The sequence below is a fragment of the Anticarsia gemmatalis genome, chromosome 14, assembly GCF_050436995.1.
Source record: "Anticarsia gemmatalis isolate Benzon Research Colony breed Stoneville strain chromosome 14, ilAntGemm2 primary, whole genome shotgun sequence".
Lineage (NCBI taxonomy): Eukaryota > Metazoa > Arthropoda > Insecta > Lepidoptera > Erebidae > Anticarsia > Anticarsia gemmatalis.
Genome location: NC_134758.1, coordinates 11,987,495 through 12,000,372, shown reverse-complemented (window position 1 = coordinate 12,000,372; position 12,878 = coordinate 11,987,495). Strand labels below are relative to the sequence as shown.

At 35.3% G+C, this 12,878-nt stretch overlaps 6 protein-coding genes across 6 annotated transcripts; 4 read left to right on the top strand and 2 right to left on the bottom strand.

Annotated features, from left to right (window-relative positions):
• The first annotated feature begins 206 nt into the window (after nt 1-206).
• On the top strand, nt 207-1,254 carry LOC142978563 (ribosomal RNA-processing protein 7 homolog A). The gene is made up of 2 exons (XM_076123058.1): nt 207-392; nt 477-1,254. Exons 1-2 carry the CDS (start codon nt 359-361, stop codon nt 1,232-1,234), a joined length of 792 nt encoding a protein of 263 aa, XP_075979173.1. The 5' UTR covers nt 207-358; the 3' UTR covers nt 1,235-1,254.
• LOC142978562 (integrator complex subunit 15) lies at nt 1,205-4,269 on the bottom strand. The gene is made up of 6 exons (XM_076123057.1): nt 4,097-4,269; nt 3,718-4,016; nt 3,219-3,473; nt 2,760-2,901; nt 2,188-2,474; nt 1,205-1,914 (listed from the first exon to the last, which is right to left on the bottom strand). The coding sequence occupies exons 1-6, from the start codon at nt 4,167-4,169 to the stop codon at nt 1,762-1,764; spliced, it is 1,209 nt and encodes a 402-aa protein (XP_075979172.1). The 5' UTR covers nt 4,170-4,269; the 3' UTR covers nt 1,205-1,761.
• Nucleotides 4,270-4,520: 251 nt separating this feature from the next.
• Clp (Cleavage and polyadenylation specificity factor subunit 4) lies at nt 4,521-6,398 on the top strand. Its single transcript, XM_076122984.1, has 4 exons — nt 4,521-4,754; nt 4,835-5,111; nt 5,269-5,509; nt 5,633-6,398. Exons 1-4 carry the CDS (start codon nt 4,652-4,654, stop codon nt 5,882-5,884), a joined length of 873 nt encoding a protein of 290 aa, XP_075979099.1. The 5' UTR covers nt 4,521-4,651; the 3' UTR covers nt 5,885-6,398.
• Nucleotides 6,399-7,375: 977 nt separating this feature from the next.
• Nucleotides 7,376-8,443, top strand: hoip (NHP2-like protein 1 hoip). Its single transcript, XM_076123059.1, has 2 exons — nt 7,376-7,598; nt 8,017-8,443. The coding sequence occupies exons 1-2, from the start codon at nt 7,596-7,598 to the stop codon at nt 8,401-8,403; spliced, it is 390 nt and encodes a 129-aa protein (XP_075979174.1). The 5' UTR covers nt 7,376-7,595; the 3' UTR covers nt 8,404-8,443.
• Nucleotides 8,444-8,686: 243 nt separating this feature from the next.
• On the bottom strand, nt 8,687-11,042 carry Alg1 (ALG1, chitobiosyldiphosphodolichol beta-mannosyltransferase). The gene is made up of 4 exons (XM_076123053.1): nt 10,344-11,042; nt 9,976-10,253; nt 9,326-9,611; nt 8,687-8,966 (listed from the first exon to the last, which is right to left on the bottom strand). The coding sequence occupies exons 1-4, from the start codon at nt 10,892-10,894 to the stop codon at nt 8,753-8,755; spliced, it is 1,329 nt and encodes a 442-aa protein (XP_075979168.1). The 5' UTR covers nt 10,895-11,042; the 3' UTR covers nt 8,687-8,752.
• Nucleotides 11,043-11,381: 339 nt separating this feature from the next.
• Nucleotides 11,382-12,878, top strand: LOC142978561 (RNA-binding region-containing protein 3). Its single transcript, XM_076123056.1, has one exon. It carries the CDS (start codon nt 11,573-11,575, stop codon nt 12,875-12,877), a length of 1,305 nt encoding a protein of 434 aa, XP_075979171.1. The 5' UTR covers nt 11,382-11,572; the 3' UTR covers nt 12,878.

Below are 12,878 nucleotides of genomic sequence, written 5' to 3'. Positions count from 1 at the left end.
GAGATATTTCCGAACGAAAGCTATTGCACAATCATTACAAAAGTGCCACTTTTCTGAAGAGGATATGATTATTACTTCAAGGAAATACATTAATAGATTCTAAAATGTCACAATGAGAAGATTTACATTTAAATCTGTCGACTAGAATCGTTGTTGCTATTCAACCATAAACTAACTCTCTACAATGCCGAAGTTATTGAACGTATGGGTCAATGTCGTTTAACGTAATTTGTCAAGAAGAAAAACATAACCTCAATTCCACGAAAACATGTTGTTTTGATATTGTTTCTGAAACTATACTTTAGTTTTAATTGTGACTTCACTGCTTAATTTTCACATGCTGCTAAAATAATAAACTATGAAGGCTGTTAAACGTGCTCCCGATTTCAAGGGTAAGTAATCTTAAGAGTTAGCATGATGTTATTATTCAAGGTGTACGGATAAAGTTTACACATTTAAACTTTTTAATGTTACAGCTTTAGAGCTAAAATTGACGGAAGATTCTGCAGCAGCACACACGGTGTATTTTAAAGAACATTCAGTTAGAGAACACACAAAGGAGAAACCGCAAGGCCGTACATTGTTGGTCGTAAATGTGCCACCTTACGCCGATGAAAATGGTATGATCAATGCTTTTAGTGAAGCTGGGACTGTTATTTCTGTACAATTTTATTTAAAACCGTCGACCGCCGAAGTGAAAAACATTGTTAGATTCATGCCAGAAGTTAACCAAACTACTTTCCGAGCCGCGTATTTAGTGTTCAAAAAAGTTGCGGACTTAGACAAGGCACTGAAATTGACTGAACTAAGACCATTGAACTCGGAAAAGCATAGTGTAAAAGTAGGATTAAATAAGTGGATAGATGAGTACAACAATTCAATATTATTGGCAAAAGATCTTAAGGAAAGCATTGAAACATTTATGAAGAAGTATGATGAGGAATCAGCTAAACAGGAGAAGAAAGAGAAGGCACTTGAAGAAGAGGATGATGAAGGATGGGTCACTGTCACTAAGAAAGGAAAGGTACAAAGTTTTGCACGATCAGAGAAAGTTGAGAACAAAATAATGCAAAAAGAAGAAAAGAATAAAAAACGAAAAGAATTAAAGAATTTCTACACTTTCCAAATTCGCGAATCTAAAATGAAACACATTGTAGCATTGAGACAGAAGTTTGAGGAAGACAAAAAGAAAATAGCACAGATTAAACAAAGCCGCAGATTTAAACCATTCTGAAATAAACAAGTATTCATTTATCACAGTATTTTATTTACAATACTTAATTAATATTAACAATTAACTTAACATAGTTCATTATAATCTTCTAGTTTCAAGGCATTGTACTATTTGAGAATAAATATTAATTTATTCTTCAATTCCATTAATGCATTACTACCATACCTATAGAATTACATTAATAACTTGATCAATGACTTGAGTGTAAGGGAGAGTTAGTTAAAAATATATTTTTTTTTGCACTATAGTACAGACCCTATTACTAAGACCACTCTCTATCCATCTGTTATCAGGTTGTCTCTCGCGAATACTTGAACAGTGATAGTTAGACAGATGATATATTACATATCTGGATCCATTTGTGTACAAGTCCAACACACATTCGGCCAGTTTTTTTTTGTTTTCTCAATAAGTCCTTAAACAATGCTTGACTTCCTAGGGGTCAGCATATTGGAAACGGTTAAGAAACTTAAGGCTACTCTTAGCATTATTGTAATTCTTCTCAAAATCTTTTAATATATTGCTTGTCAGATGGCTTGTTGGTGAGTCTTGATGATGATCCTCAGGAGTCTGTTTTCAGGCAGTGTGTCGAGGGCCGCCAGTAGATTACTGATGTTACCATACACACATCCATTTGCTAATGCCACTTGAACAGACTGGCCTATTCTGTCCAGGCAATCCTGAAAAATATAAAAAAGGATTTGAAATTGATAATTTGTTAATGAACTTCAGCTAATGGAATTGGACTTATACAATATAATCTATCATCTTTAATTATCTGAAATAGTATATTTATATTGTCCATAATAATAATTGTAAAATAATGCAAAAACAAATGCCCAAAAAAATTTTTTCCAAAACATGATGCCACAAAGTCACCCAAAAATTATTATAATTAAAATATCATAGTTATATCTGATTTTATGAATATCACTTAAGAGTAAAGTTCTCACCTGTAACTTATCATCACTTATCAATTTACCACCTCTCTTCAACACATTATGCGCATACGCCTGTACCAGCGGCGCGAGCGCAGCCAAGTGTTGCGCATTCACAGCTGTAGGGGGCCCATGGGTCCTTCTTCCCGCACGGAGACTGTGCAACACTCCCAAGTGCAACTTTATGTACAGTTCTGCTTCTGTCAGAGGTTTGTTGGTGACCGTCTTCACTATAGATCTCTCTTTCTCACATTCTAGTTTTATCTTTTTAACTGGCACTGGGACTTCTACCATTTCAGCATCTGTAATACAATGAAATATAGCAGCATTATATGTTTTTTAAATATTTTGGGTTAGCATGAAAATGTCTAGTTAAAGTGATCAACACATCCCTTTGATTGGCATTCCCCAATTGACCAAGTATTTGAGTGATCAACTTAAACATAGTATCAGATTTGATTGCACCTGTGTCATTAATTTGAAAATTTGTAAAAAAATTATATGGCACAAGTCTACATTTTAGCATCCTGATATTAGAAATGAAGTTTTATAGATAGTGACCATTGCTAACTAGTTTAAAAACCTACCTCCATCAATGTAAAGTGGGGCTAATGCACACCAATGTATAAGTCCTGCTAGTGGTGTGACAGCTGCCATAGGTATGGAGCCACTTGGCAATGCTGCTGGGTTCAGCTGTGCTGACATACATAGTGTGGGATTTGAGTATACCTGAAACATATCATAAAATAAACTGTAAACATTTGTAGTAAATTTGTTAATAAAGCAAAATTAAGCAAAGGAAATTTTATTCCAGGAAATTGCTAGGACAAGATCAAGTTTAGTTCTCTTATTAGTAAACATGTCCTAATATGTTCTCCAAATAAGCAAACTTAAATTGAGTGCTTTTGGTCTATGATCATTAGCTCTCTTGAACTTCAATCAGATGCTCAGAAAGTAGGGTAAGACAGGTAGCAAAACATAGTTGGTTCTACTGGATCCATCTTATCTAGACAAGACAAAGTAAAACTTAATTCTCTATTACATACCCAAGATGTAATAACTTCCAGCAGATTCTTAGGAGGCAACTTCTTAGTGCCTTGAGTGTCATGCATATACAACTCTGTAACTGCTGTGATGAAATTAGACACAAATTGTGGTGCTGTATTAGCTAGAGATTTGAGCGCTCCCTGGTTTGATGTGTTGAGGTAAAAGTGGTCTCTGATCACATTTTCCACTAGTTGGAGAGACTGCCCTGAGGAACAGCCCATTTGTTGCAGCCAGACACCAACTGCTAGGAGCACCTGGAATTATGAAATAGGAGCTAATAAATATAAACTGATGTGTTTCCAATAAGTTTAAGTTTCCAATCGAAACTGGATCATAGATCTGTCAAGACTATAAAATGCTTACATTTTGATTAATATACTTAAAAAGTTAAATTATTATAACACATTTACTTCACAGTATAAGATGTCTGATACAAAATATATGATGTAACATACACTGTTGAATTTAAAAACTATGTAGTAAAAATTATAAACTTACTGGAGTACTTGACGCTGATACAGCCATGCTAGCCAGTATGCTCAATATTTTTAGTCTTCTCTGACTTTCCATGCCACCGAACAAAGATAAAAACACTGTATTCTTCGTCGTCTCATTAGTACAAGCCGATAGATAGTCGCACATGATCTCTATGAGCTGCAGCTCTTGTAGAGGTGATAAGCCTCCACCTCTGCGGCCGCCGCGACGATCTGACTCGCAAAATACGAATTCAGATATTACGTCCATTGCGATATCCAGGTGTTTGTTTGATGGTGCTGCTCTACCAACAAGTAGTTGTTCTAAAAATTAAACATATTGTTAGGAGCTATCCAATAAAATTTCTTGGTAACAATGTATGTTTATGTTACAAAACAAATACCGATTCTGCCAAGTGCTTCTTTAGCGCAAATTGGAAATTCATATTTCCTAAGAGAATGCTTTATATCAGACATATTGTCGTAGCAAACAGTTAAAACATAACATAAAATAGATACACAAAATATTAGGAAATGCCGTCGAGGACGAACGAGCAAACTAACGCTGACATCTGACATTGACATTTGACAGTTACACATAAAAGTGTGAGGCACGCAGTACATATTAACGCGAAGGGTATATATTGTGGAATCCACTTTACTTATTAACATCTCAATTTGTATACTCCGTTTATAATTTGTAGAAATAGATAATACTAATTACAAAAGAAATAATTTTTTTTCAGACCAAGAACATCGCTTGTCAACAATAGATAACAAAACGTAATTTCTTTAAGAAAGTCAGCTGTTTTATTTTTAATCTGTTTCTGAACTGTAAAAAAAATTGTCGAGTTCGTTTTGGTGTTGTTGCGTGTGTGTTTCACCGTGTTTGCATTCGTTTTCCAGTGGTAAAAACTTCGTATTTTGTGAAAAACAGTGTCGTTTGAAGATACAGAAGCATGGAAATCTTAGTTGCTAATGTAGACCATATAAAATTTGATATAGATTACGCGTTAGAAGAGCAGTATGGAGCCTTACCGCTACCATTTCCAGGAATGGACAGTAAGTGTAATAAAATCGTATATGTTTGTCTCCTGGAATGCCTAGAGGACAAACCTTTAAAGTGCTTTGTAATATTACAGAATCTACAGCTGCCGTGTGCGAATTCTTTAGTCAACCGGGTGGCTGTGGGAATGGACCTCAATGCCCTTACCGACACGTCCGAGGAGACAGGACTGTTGTTTGCAAACATTGGCTGCGAGGTTTATGTAAAAAGGGTGACCAGTGCGAGTTCCTGCACGAGTATGACATGTCCAAAATGCCTGAGTGCTACTTCTATGCGAGATTCAATGCCTGTCACAATAAAGAGTGTCCGTTCTTGCATATAGATCCTGAAAGCAAGATTAAAGACTGCCCTTGGTATGTAGTCACACATTTATTCTGTTGCCTCAGAACTTGTTTACAAAATGTGGTATCATCTTTAGTTTTAACTGCTACATTCTTAAAGTAAAAACATATGAAGAAAAACTTAACTTATAGACTTACCAATAGCTTAGTTTCGTACTTTGTTATCCAGGTACGACAGAGGTTTTTGCCGCCACGGTCCTCACTGTCGCCACCGACATGTACGACGAGTGCTATGCATGAACTATCTCACAGGATTCTGCCCTGATGGCTCTTCTTGCAAGTACATGCATCCTCGGTTTGAGCTGCCAGCACCTCCAGAACAGACCAAGGATGCTAAAAGACTACCTGTATGTCATTATTGCTCTGAAGTTGGACACAAAGCTACTTCATGTGCGAAAATACCACCAGAGGTAAGATGATCCTTTTCAATTGAATTATTTGTCTGTTCATATCAAGAAGTATGTCTAAGATAAGTAAATATCTATGAAAATATTCTTCACAGAATTACAAAAGTATTATTTCGAATTTTACAGCAAAGAGAGGCAGCTCAGCGGCAAGAAGAAGCCAGATACCGGGCCCTTGGCTACGTAAAACCAGCAAATGAAAATGAAGATCCGCATGGTCAAAGACTGCAAAGGATTGTCCACAAACCGCTGGAAGAAGTCACATGTTTCAAGTGCGGTACCAAAGGACATTATGCCAACAAATGCCCGAAAGGACACTTGGCTTTCCTCTCAAGTCAACCTGGACCAAATAATCCGAATGCTTTCAAAAAACCAAACTAGTATAAATATGTGAAGCCTTTTCAGCTGAGGCTTAAAAAATGAACTCTTATATGGTGCGGTAACATTATTAGTACATTGAAATGTGGTTGTAAATATTGACTCTTAAATACAAAAATTTCAAATCAACCATGTCGTTAATTTTGGCTTTCAAGTGTCGATCTGTATATTAGAGTTATCTGACTGTTTGTTGGGCCTGAAACACACTTCTTGGCATTGACTATTATTGATTTCGGAAATATATATGAAACAGTGCTGTTAAATTACCTGTTTTACAGGATATAGTACAAAATGATCAATGGTCACCTTTTAGTGAGTTCAGGCTTTTTGGTGTTTCCCAGAATTTAGTAATTGTTTGTGGTGTAATTTTCAAAACATAGTATTTTTTAAACTTTATTATTATGAAATAATTACATTAATTAGATAAACAGAAAATTCTTTAATTGATCTTTGTTGTTAGGAGATCTATGAAATTCAGTGAATTTCAAACCAGTTCAATATAAAAACAATAAATCACTTAATTTGTTTTTTTACCAAATCTTTTCCTGTATTATAATACGCTAAACTCAAAAGAAGCAATAATATTGCTATTTAGGTATAATACTCCATAATTACTTTCCGATTCTCGATGTCTTACAAAAAAGTTTCTCCACTTTTTATAATACTACCGTAAAACGGGGTGAATAGAAACAATTTTCAACTTTGTCCTAAAAATTTGTAGCGAATAACTTGTTATTTTTATTGTCAGGTTGTTTTATATCATGTCCGGCGCCATGAAGAAAGAGTTAAAACCATATTTGTCCAAAAATATGCATAGTTTTACGATATTTCATTAAAAAAATGGTCAATTTCTATTCACCCAGCGATAGGGGTGAATCGAAACGACCAAAGGGGTGAATGGAAAAATTGTGTTTTAAAGCGTTTTTTCAGTTAACAATATTGTATCTTTATAGATAAATATACACTTAAAGAGATAAACACTCCAAACAACTCATTAGAAAAGAAATTCCACTTTAAATCCAAAGTTTTGAAAAAAATGTATGGACCATTAAGGCATTCGAGGACGGTTGACTTTGAAGCAATTTTTTGGGTATAAATATCAATTTAAACATTTAAACAATTATGACACCGCAGAGAAGTAATATCGACGTGTGATCATTTCAAATTTGAACAAAATTCTTAAACGAGGAGTACTCAAACATTGGGCTTGAAAACTTTCCTGATTTTTTTTCTATTCACCCCGCGAATTCTATTCACCCCGTTTTACGGTACTTAAAGTAACTCGCTTACCAATAAAAGGTTTAATAATGTTTAAAGGTTTTTATTTATTAACGTGAGCCCTATCTGAACTCAAGTATTGTTAGTTACAGGATACAAATAAAAATGTTAAGTTTCATATTTATAAATCAACGACGCGACGAGTCGACTATCAATTGTCTATGGTTAATTCGCCATCTCCGGAGCAATACCCATTGATTTTCCAAATTCTGTCAAATGTCAATTTACTTGTCAAAGTCTCGAAGAAGCGTGTGCACGTCTGCCGAAGAAGCATTTGCCGCTAAGCAAATATTACTGAATTTACAAGCTATCTTGTAAGTTCTTTGCTTGCTGGACAAGTCGTTTAGCAAATCTGCACATTCGAATTCCTCAGTGAAGCGAGAAATCGCCGAGAGGTTGAAATAATAAATCAACACTCGGTTCGACGCTAGACAACATGGTGAGTTGCACGTGTTTACTATTATGTATCTATATAATAATATATCCAGCATGTAAACTAAAAACTGCTTGAAACTTACACCAATTTTATATTTTAAATAGCCTGTTTGCGTATTATTTTTCGAGTTGATAATTTGATTTAGGTTATGTTGTTGTTTTATCAACACATGGATAGAAACCACTTTTAACATTTATGAAGGCAATTTTATATCGTGACTACAGGCGTCGTTAACATCATGTATTGTTGCCGACTTAAGAATTAATGCGTAAACAACAAAACCGTCTAAAACTGCAAATATAACGAAATTCGATAATTTCCGACTAACCTAAAAATACACACTCTCTCACTAAGATAAGCTAAAATCATGAATAAAACATGGCTTTATATGACGTATTAATATTTTTATTACTATTTACAGGCCGATGAAGCAGCAGTAAACCCCAAGGCATACCCTTTGGCGGATGCCCCCCTCACCGCCAAGATTCTCAACTTGGTGCAACAGGCCGCTAACTACAAGCAGCTGCGTAAAGGCGCCAACGAAGCCACCAAGACATTGAACCGGGGACTCTCCGAGTTCATCATAATGGCTGCTGATGCTGAGCCATTGGAAATTGTGTTACACATTCCTATCCTCTGTGAGGACAAAAATGTACCTTATGTATTTGTTAGGTCTAAGCAAGCTCTCGGGCGAGCATGTGGAGTATCTCGGCCAATCATTGCGTGCTCCATCACTATCAATGAAGGCTCACAGCTCAAACCCCAGATTCAGAGCATTCAACAAGAAATTGAAAGACTCTTAGTTTAAGTGTATGTTATATTTTTGAATACAAAGTGTATTTTGAAAAGTTGTGTTTTTGTTTATTTCATGCCATTACATGAGAAACCTAGCAGGGAAACAATACAGGCTAAATATGTTATTATCCTTTTTTGTTCTACAGCTTGTTTCAAGAACATGAGACTAGCATATGGGACTTAGAGAGCCTTATCCAATTTGAAAAGTTTTAAATCCTATCACCTACACACCTGACTATAATAATAGTCACAAGTGTTAACTTTGTTAAGAACTTGATTTCAAAAAAAAAGTTGAATACTGCAATAATTCATTTTACATTTAATTAAAAATTTAAAAACAGCACTTAATACTTTGATAGAAATCATGATGTAAAATACTTCTTGACTCTGAGGTTCCAGTTTTCTTCCCATCTCGTCTTCTGAAATTTCGCCAGTTCACTCCTCATTCTCTCTGCTATGTGGTTCTGTCTCTCATTGGTAGGGAACTCTCGGAACCAATTCACTATTTGTTTTGCTAGTTCATCACTGTTCTTGAAGGTGTACCCATTTATTCCTTCTTCCACTAATTCATCTAGACTGTAAAAGAAGAATATTTAAATTAAATTGAGTTTAGATCACAATTTTGTAGTATTTTTATATGGTTGGCATAGTTGCCTATAATATAATGCTCTTGGATTAACTTATTGTTATCGTTCATACATAAATGAAACTTCTTTTTTCAATGGGGGTAGGCATATATTTATAGTAATCTTACTCAAAATCTTTATCAGTTTAAGCTAAGTTTACTTTATAATAGTGTAGTTTAGTCTTTATGAAATTCATATGGAAATAATTTTACACACAGGATGCACATAAACAGGATAAGGTTATTATTCATAATATGCTATTTCAATATATGACTTATTAAATATGCAGGTATACAAATAACATCTTACCATAGAAAATCAAAAGCACAAACAGGAAGTCCAGCTCCAAACATGTCCACGACCTTCATGGGCAGATCCAGGCCTGATGAACTAGTATGTAAACAGACTCCTAAATCAGCACTAGCAACCATCTTAGGATAGTCTGCTGCCTCTAACCAGGGTGTTATCACTGTAATGTGCTGCCAGTTCTTCTCTGCTATGAGTTTGAGATAGTGTTCCTTCATAGGACCCTTGCCGGTTATCACACACATCAACTTGGGTAAGTTCTTAGCTGTTTCGTACGTGGTTTCATACACTGCAACAAAGAAATCATATTTACAATCAATGTCATCATATTACTTTTCATATCTTCATATAAATTTTCCTATAGGGGCAGGCAGAGATCTAAGAACTCCACTTGGTACAGAAATGATATCAAAAGTCATAATTAATTGAATTATGACTTTTTGCATTGACTAGCTAATGCTTCTGTTGTATGTTGAGATAATAAATGAAACTAAACAAAGGCTTCATTTTCCTGTGCAGGTATGACACTTATGTAGTGAAATTCTTTGTTACATTACACTTCAAAAGTTGTAATCAAAATGATTTGATTTTTGTAATCAAAGCAGCACTACAATGTTCTAACTAATGGCAAAAAACAAAGATAATAAACAAACCTTGAAAAGCATCAATCATGATTCCAAAGTCCTCATCGGCAGTCCAACTCGTACTGCTAAACACAAGTCCTGGTCTATCGTACCTTGTCTGCACAGTGTCAGCAACAACTTGAGTAAAAGCTGTCTTTTGTCCCTCAGCATGTTCGGGATGGTCTGCAGTAGTTCCAGGACCAAACTCAGGATACTGCCCACTCAACTTGACAAACCAATCATGTTTTTCATCTAAAGTTATCGGGTGGAATATTTTTGGTGGTCTGTCATATAAGACTGTTGCACTCCTGGAAAAATTCAGAAATATTTTTGAAACAAATAGTTTTAAATTTACTTATAGCAGGTGTAATCTTTGACAATACATAAATGATACTTACTTTAAACCCCAGTGTGTTAATAAATCTTCCTTCATGCTATAAGTGACACATAAGTTGTGGTCAGCTGACTGGCCGAAAAACCTCTCTATTGCCCGAGCTACCCGCACTATAATGTGGTCCGGCGATAACGACATGGCCATTATAGAATACGCATAGTTGTGCCAATCTATGATGAACTTCGCTCTCGAAATTAAACAGTAAAACCGACATACCGGCAGTGTTGGGATCGCTGGAGGGTTCTGACACAATAAATAATCACACTTTCCACTTATAAATAAAGTTAAAAGTAAGCTAATCGTCTGCCATATTAATTTTGCGGCGTATCTAACTAATCTAGGTGCCTTATCGAGAGGAAGGGTATAAAGCTGGTTTATAGTTATATGAGCGTGTTCTGAAATTTCTGGCAGTGGGGCAGAGTCTAGATAACCGATAATTTTCACTTTAATACCATTATCCGCCAGAGATAACGCATGGTATTGCATACGTGGACTTCTGCCTATGTCGCCTAAAACCACAACTTTTACCACTTTCCTTGCTTCTTCTGTCGCCATATTACACAAATTAGTTCAATTCACAAAAAACACACGAGATCACTTCATTTGACTAGTTCTCAAGTTCTCTAACGGTTTTTAATACTTTTTACCGGCAAGTAATATTTATTAAAATGTAGGGTTGTTTTCAAACATCTGTCAAAACTTCAAGAGTGTCACTCGCTCCCTCGCTTACAATTAATCCTGGCGACACTCGGCAATTTGGCACAATATAATGTCGAAATGGAGTTATTTAAATTAAAACAAATAAAATAATTAAGTTATTAAAAATGGGTAACTAGCAAAAGAAATCACTAAACCCAACGTAAACTCACAGTATAATAGGATAATCAACAAGATTGTGAGTAGTCCAAAAATATTTATTTATTTTATTTAGATGGGTATGTTGTGAAGTCTATGAAGCAAAGGAAGTTTTTTAAGGACCGTAGCAAGTGGCCAAAGTGGCGGGTCTCTGCCTACCCCATGAGATTGAGGCGTATTTTTTTGTAGGTATGCCGTGCGCGTCGTGATATCAAAAAAAGTATTTATACGCTGTGGTAACGTTGATTTTTTGCACGACGTTCCTCACTATGAAATTAAATGTCAAAATAAAGTAGTAAACAACGGGTCAAAACAAAATTAAAATAAAGCTGGTTATGATCATTAATGTAGTTAAACTGGTAATTACAAACTGAAGAAATGTCGAAGGTGCTTATAATAAGACATTTACCAACCACATTATCGTTTCAAGATAAAGAGCAACTGCTTAAACATTTCGGCGCTGAAAAAGTTTGGGAGACAAAATCCAAGCGTTACTATATATTTGCTTCATTCAGTAATGTAGATAAAGCTAAGGCAGCGCTTACAAGGCTACATCAACTAGAAATAGCACAAAGAAGACTTGTGGTCGAATATTCTAATGATAACGAACCTACAACAGGTAAAAAGCAGGGTTCTGAACAAAATTCTGAAACAACAAACCTAATTAAAGAGTTTCTCAAAACTTTGAATGCTTGGAGTCCTTCCATAGACTTTTATCAACCTCCACCGGTACACTTAAAATACAAGTACCCTGATATTACTCCAGAAATAGCTATTAATATTGTAAATACATTATTTTCGCACAAACCGTTTTACACACAGACTCTGCACTTAATGAACAAAATGTGTCTCAACACTCCTTTTGAAGAGAATGCAAAAGCAGTTGAATTTTTTAAAGAGACATTCAAAAAGTTCTTTGTAGATTTAAGTCAACAGATGGAACTAGATTCACAAGTGCAGAGTGAGACTGAAGAATCAGAAATATCATCAGCAGAAGATGAACACAGAATACAACCAACACAGAATATTGTTAAAAGAAAACGTAAACTACCTGTACCGAAGCATGATGCTACAAAAATATTGTCCACATTACCTCCACCTCCAAAGACTAAGAAAACTGTAGTTAATCAGGAAGAAGTATTTGAATTAGTCACGCCAGTTCATGAACCGAAAAAGATACAGCTTAATGTACATCAAGACGCATTACAAAAGCCTTCAGAAGAGCCTGAAGTTGTTGGCGAGATAGGAAAATTCCAGAGAGAAGAACAACCAGTTCAAGAAGAAGATAAGCCTGAAGAAGTAGAACAGCCAACAATATCCAAAAAGGAACTATTACGTAATAGAGTATCTTATAGAGACATGAAAGTTCTACCTGTATTTAAAAATTATCATCCTGGAGAACCTTCAATGAGGTTGTATATCAAGAACTTAGCTAAAACTGTCACTGAACAGGACGTTAAGAGTATTTACAAGCGGTATGTGGAAAGAAGGACTGATGAAGAGTTGACTGGGTTTGATGTTAGAGTGATGCAGGAAGGCAGAATGAAGGGTCAAGCGTTTGTGACATTTCCTTCTGTGAGGATAGCGGAAGCAGCATTACATGAAACAAATGGATATTTGTTGAAAGAAAGACCAATGGTGGTGCAGTTTGCTAGGGCTGCTAATAAAAAAACTATTGACTGAA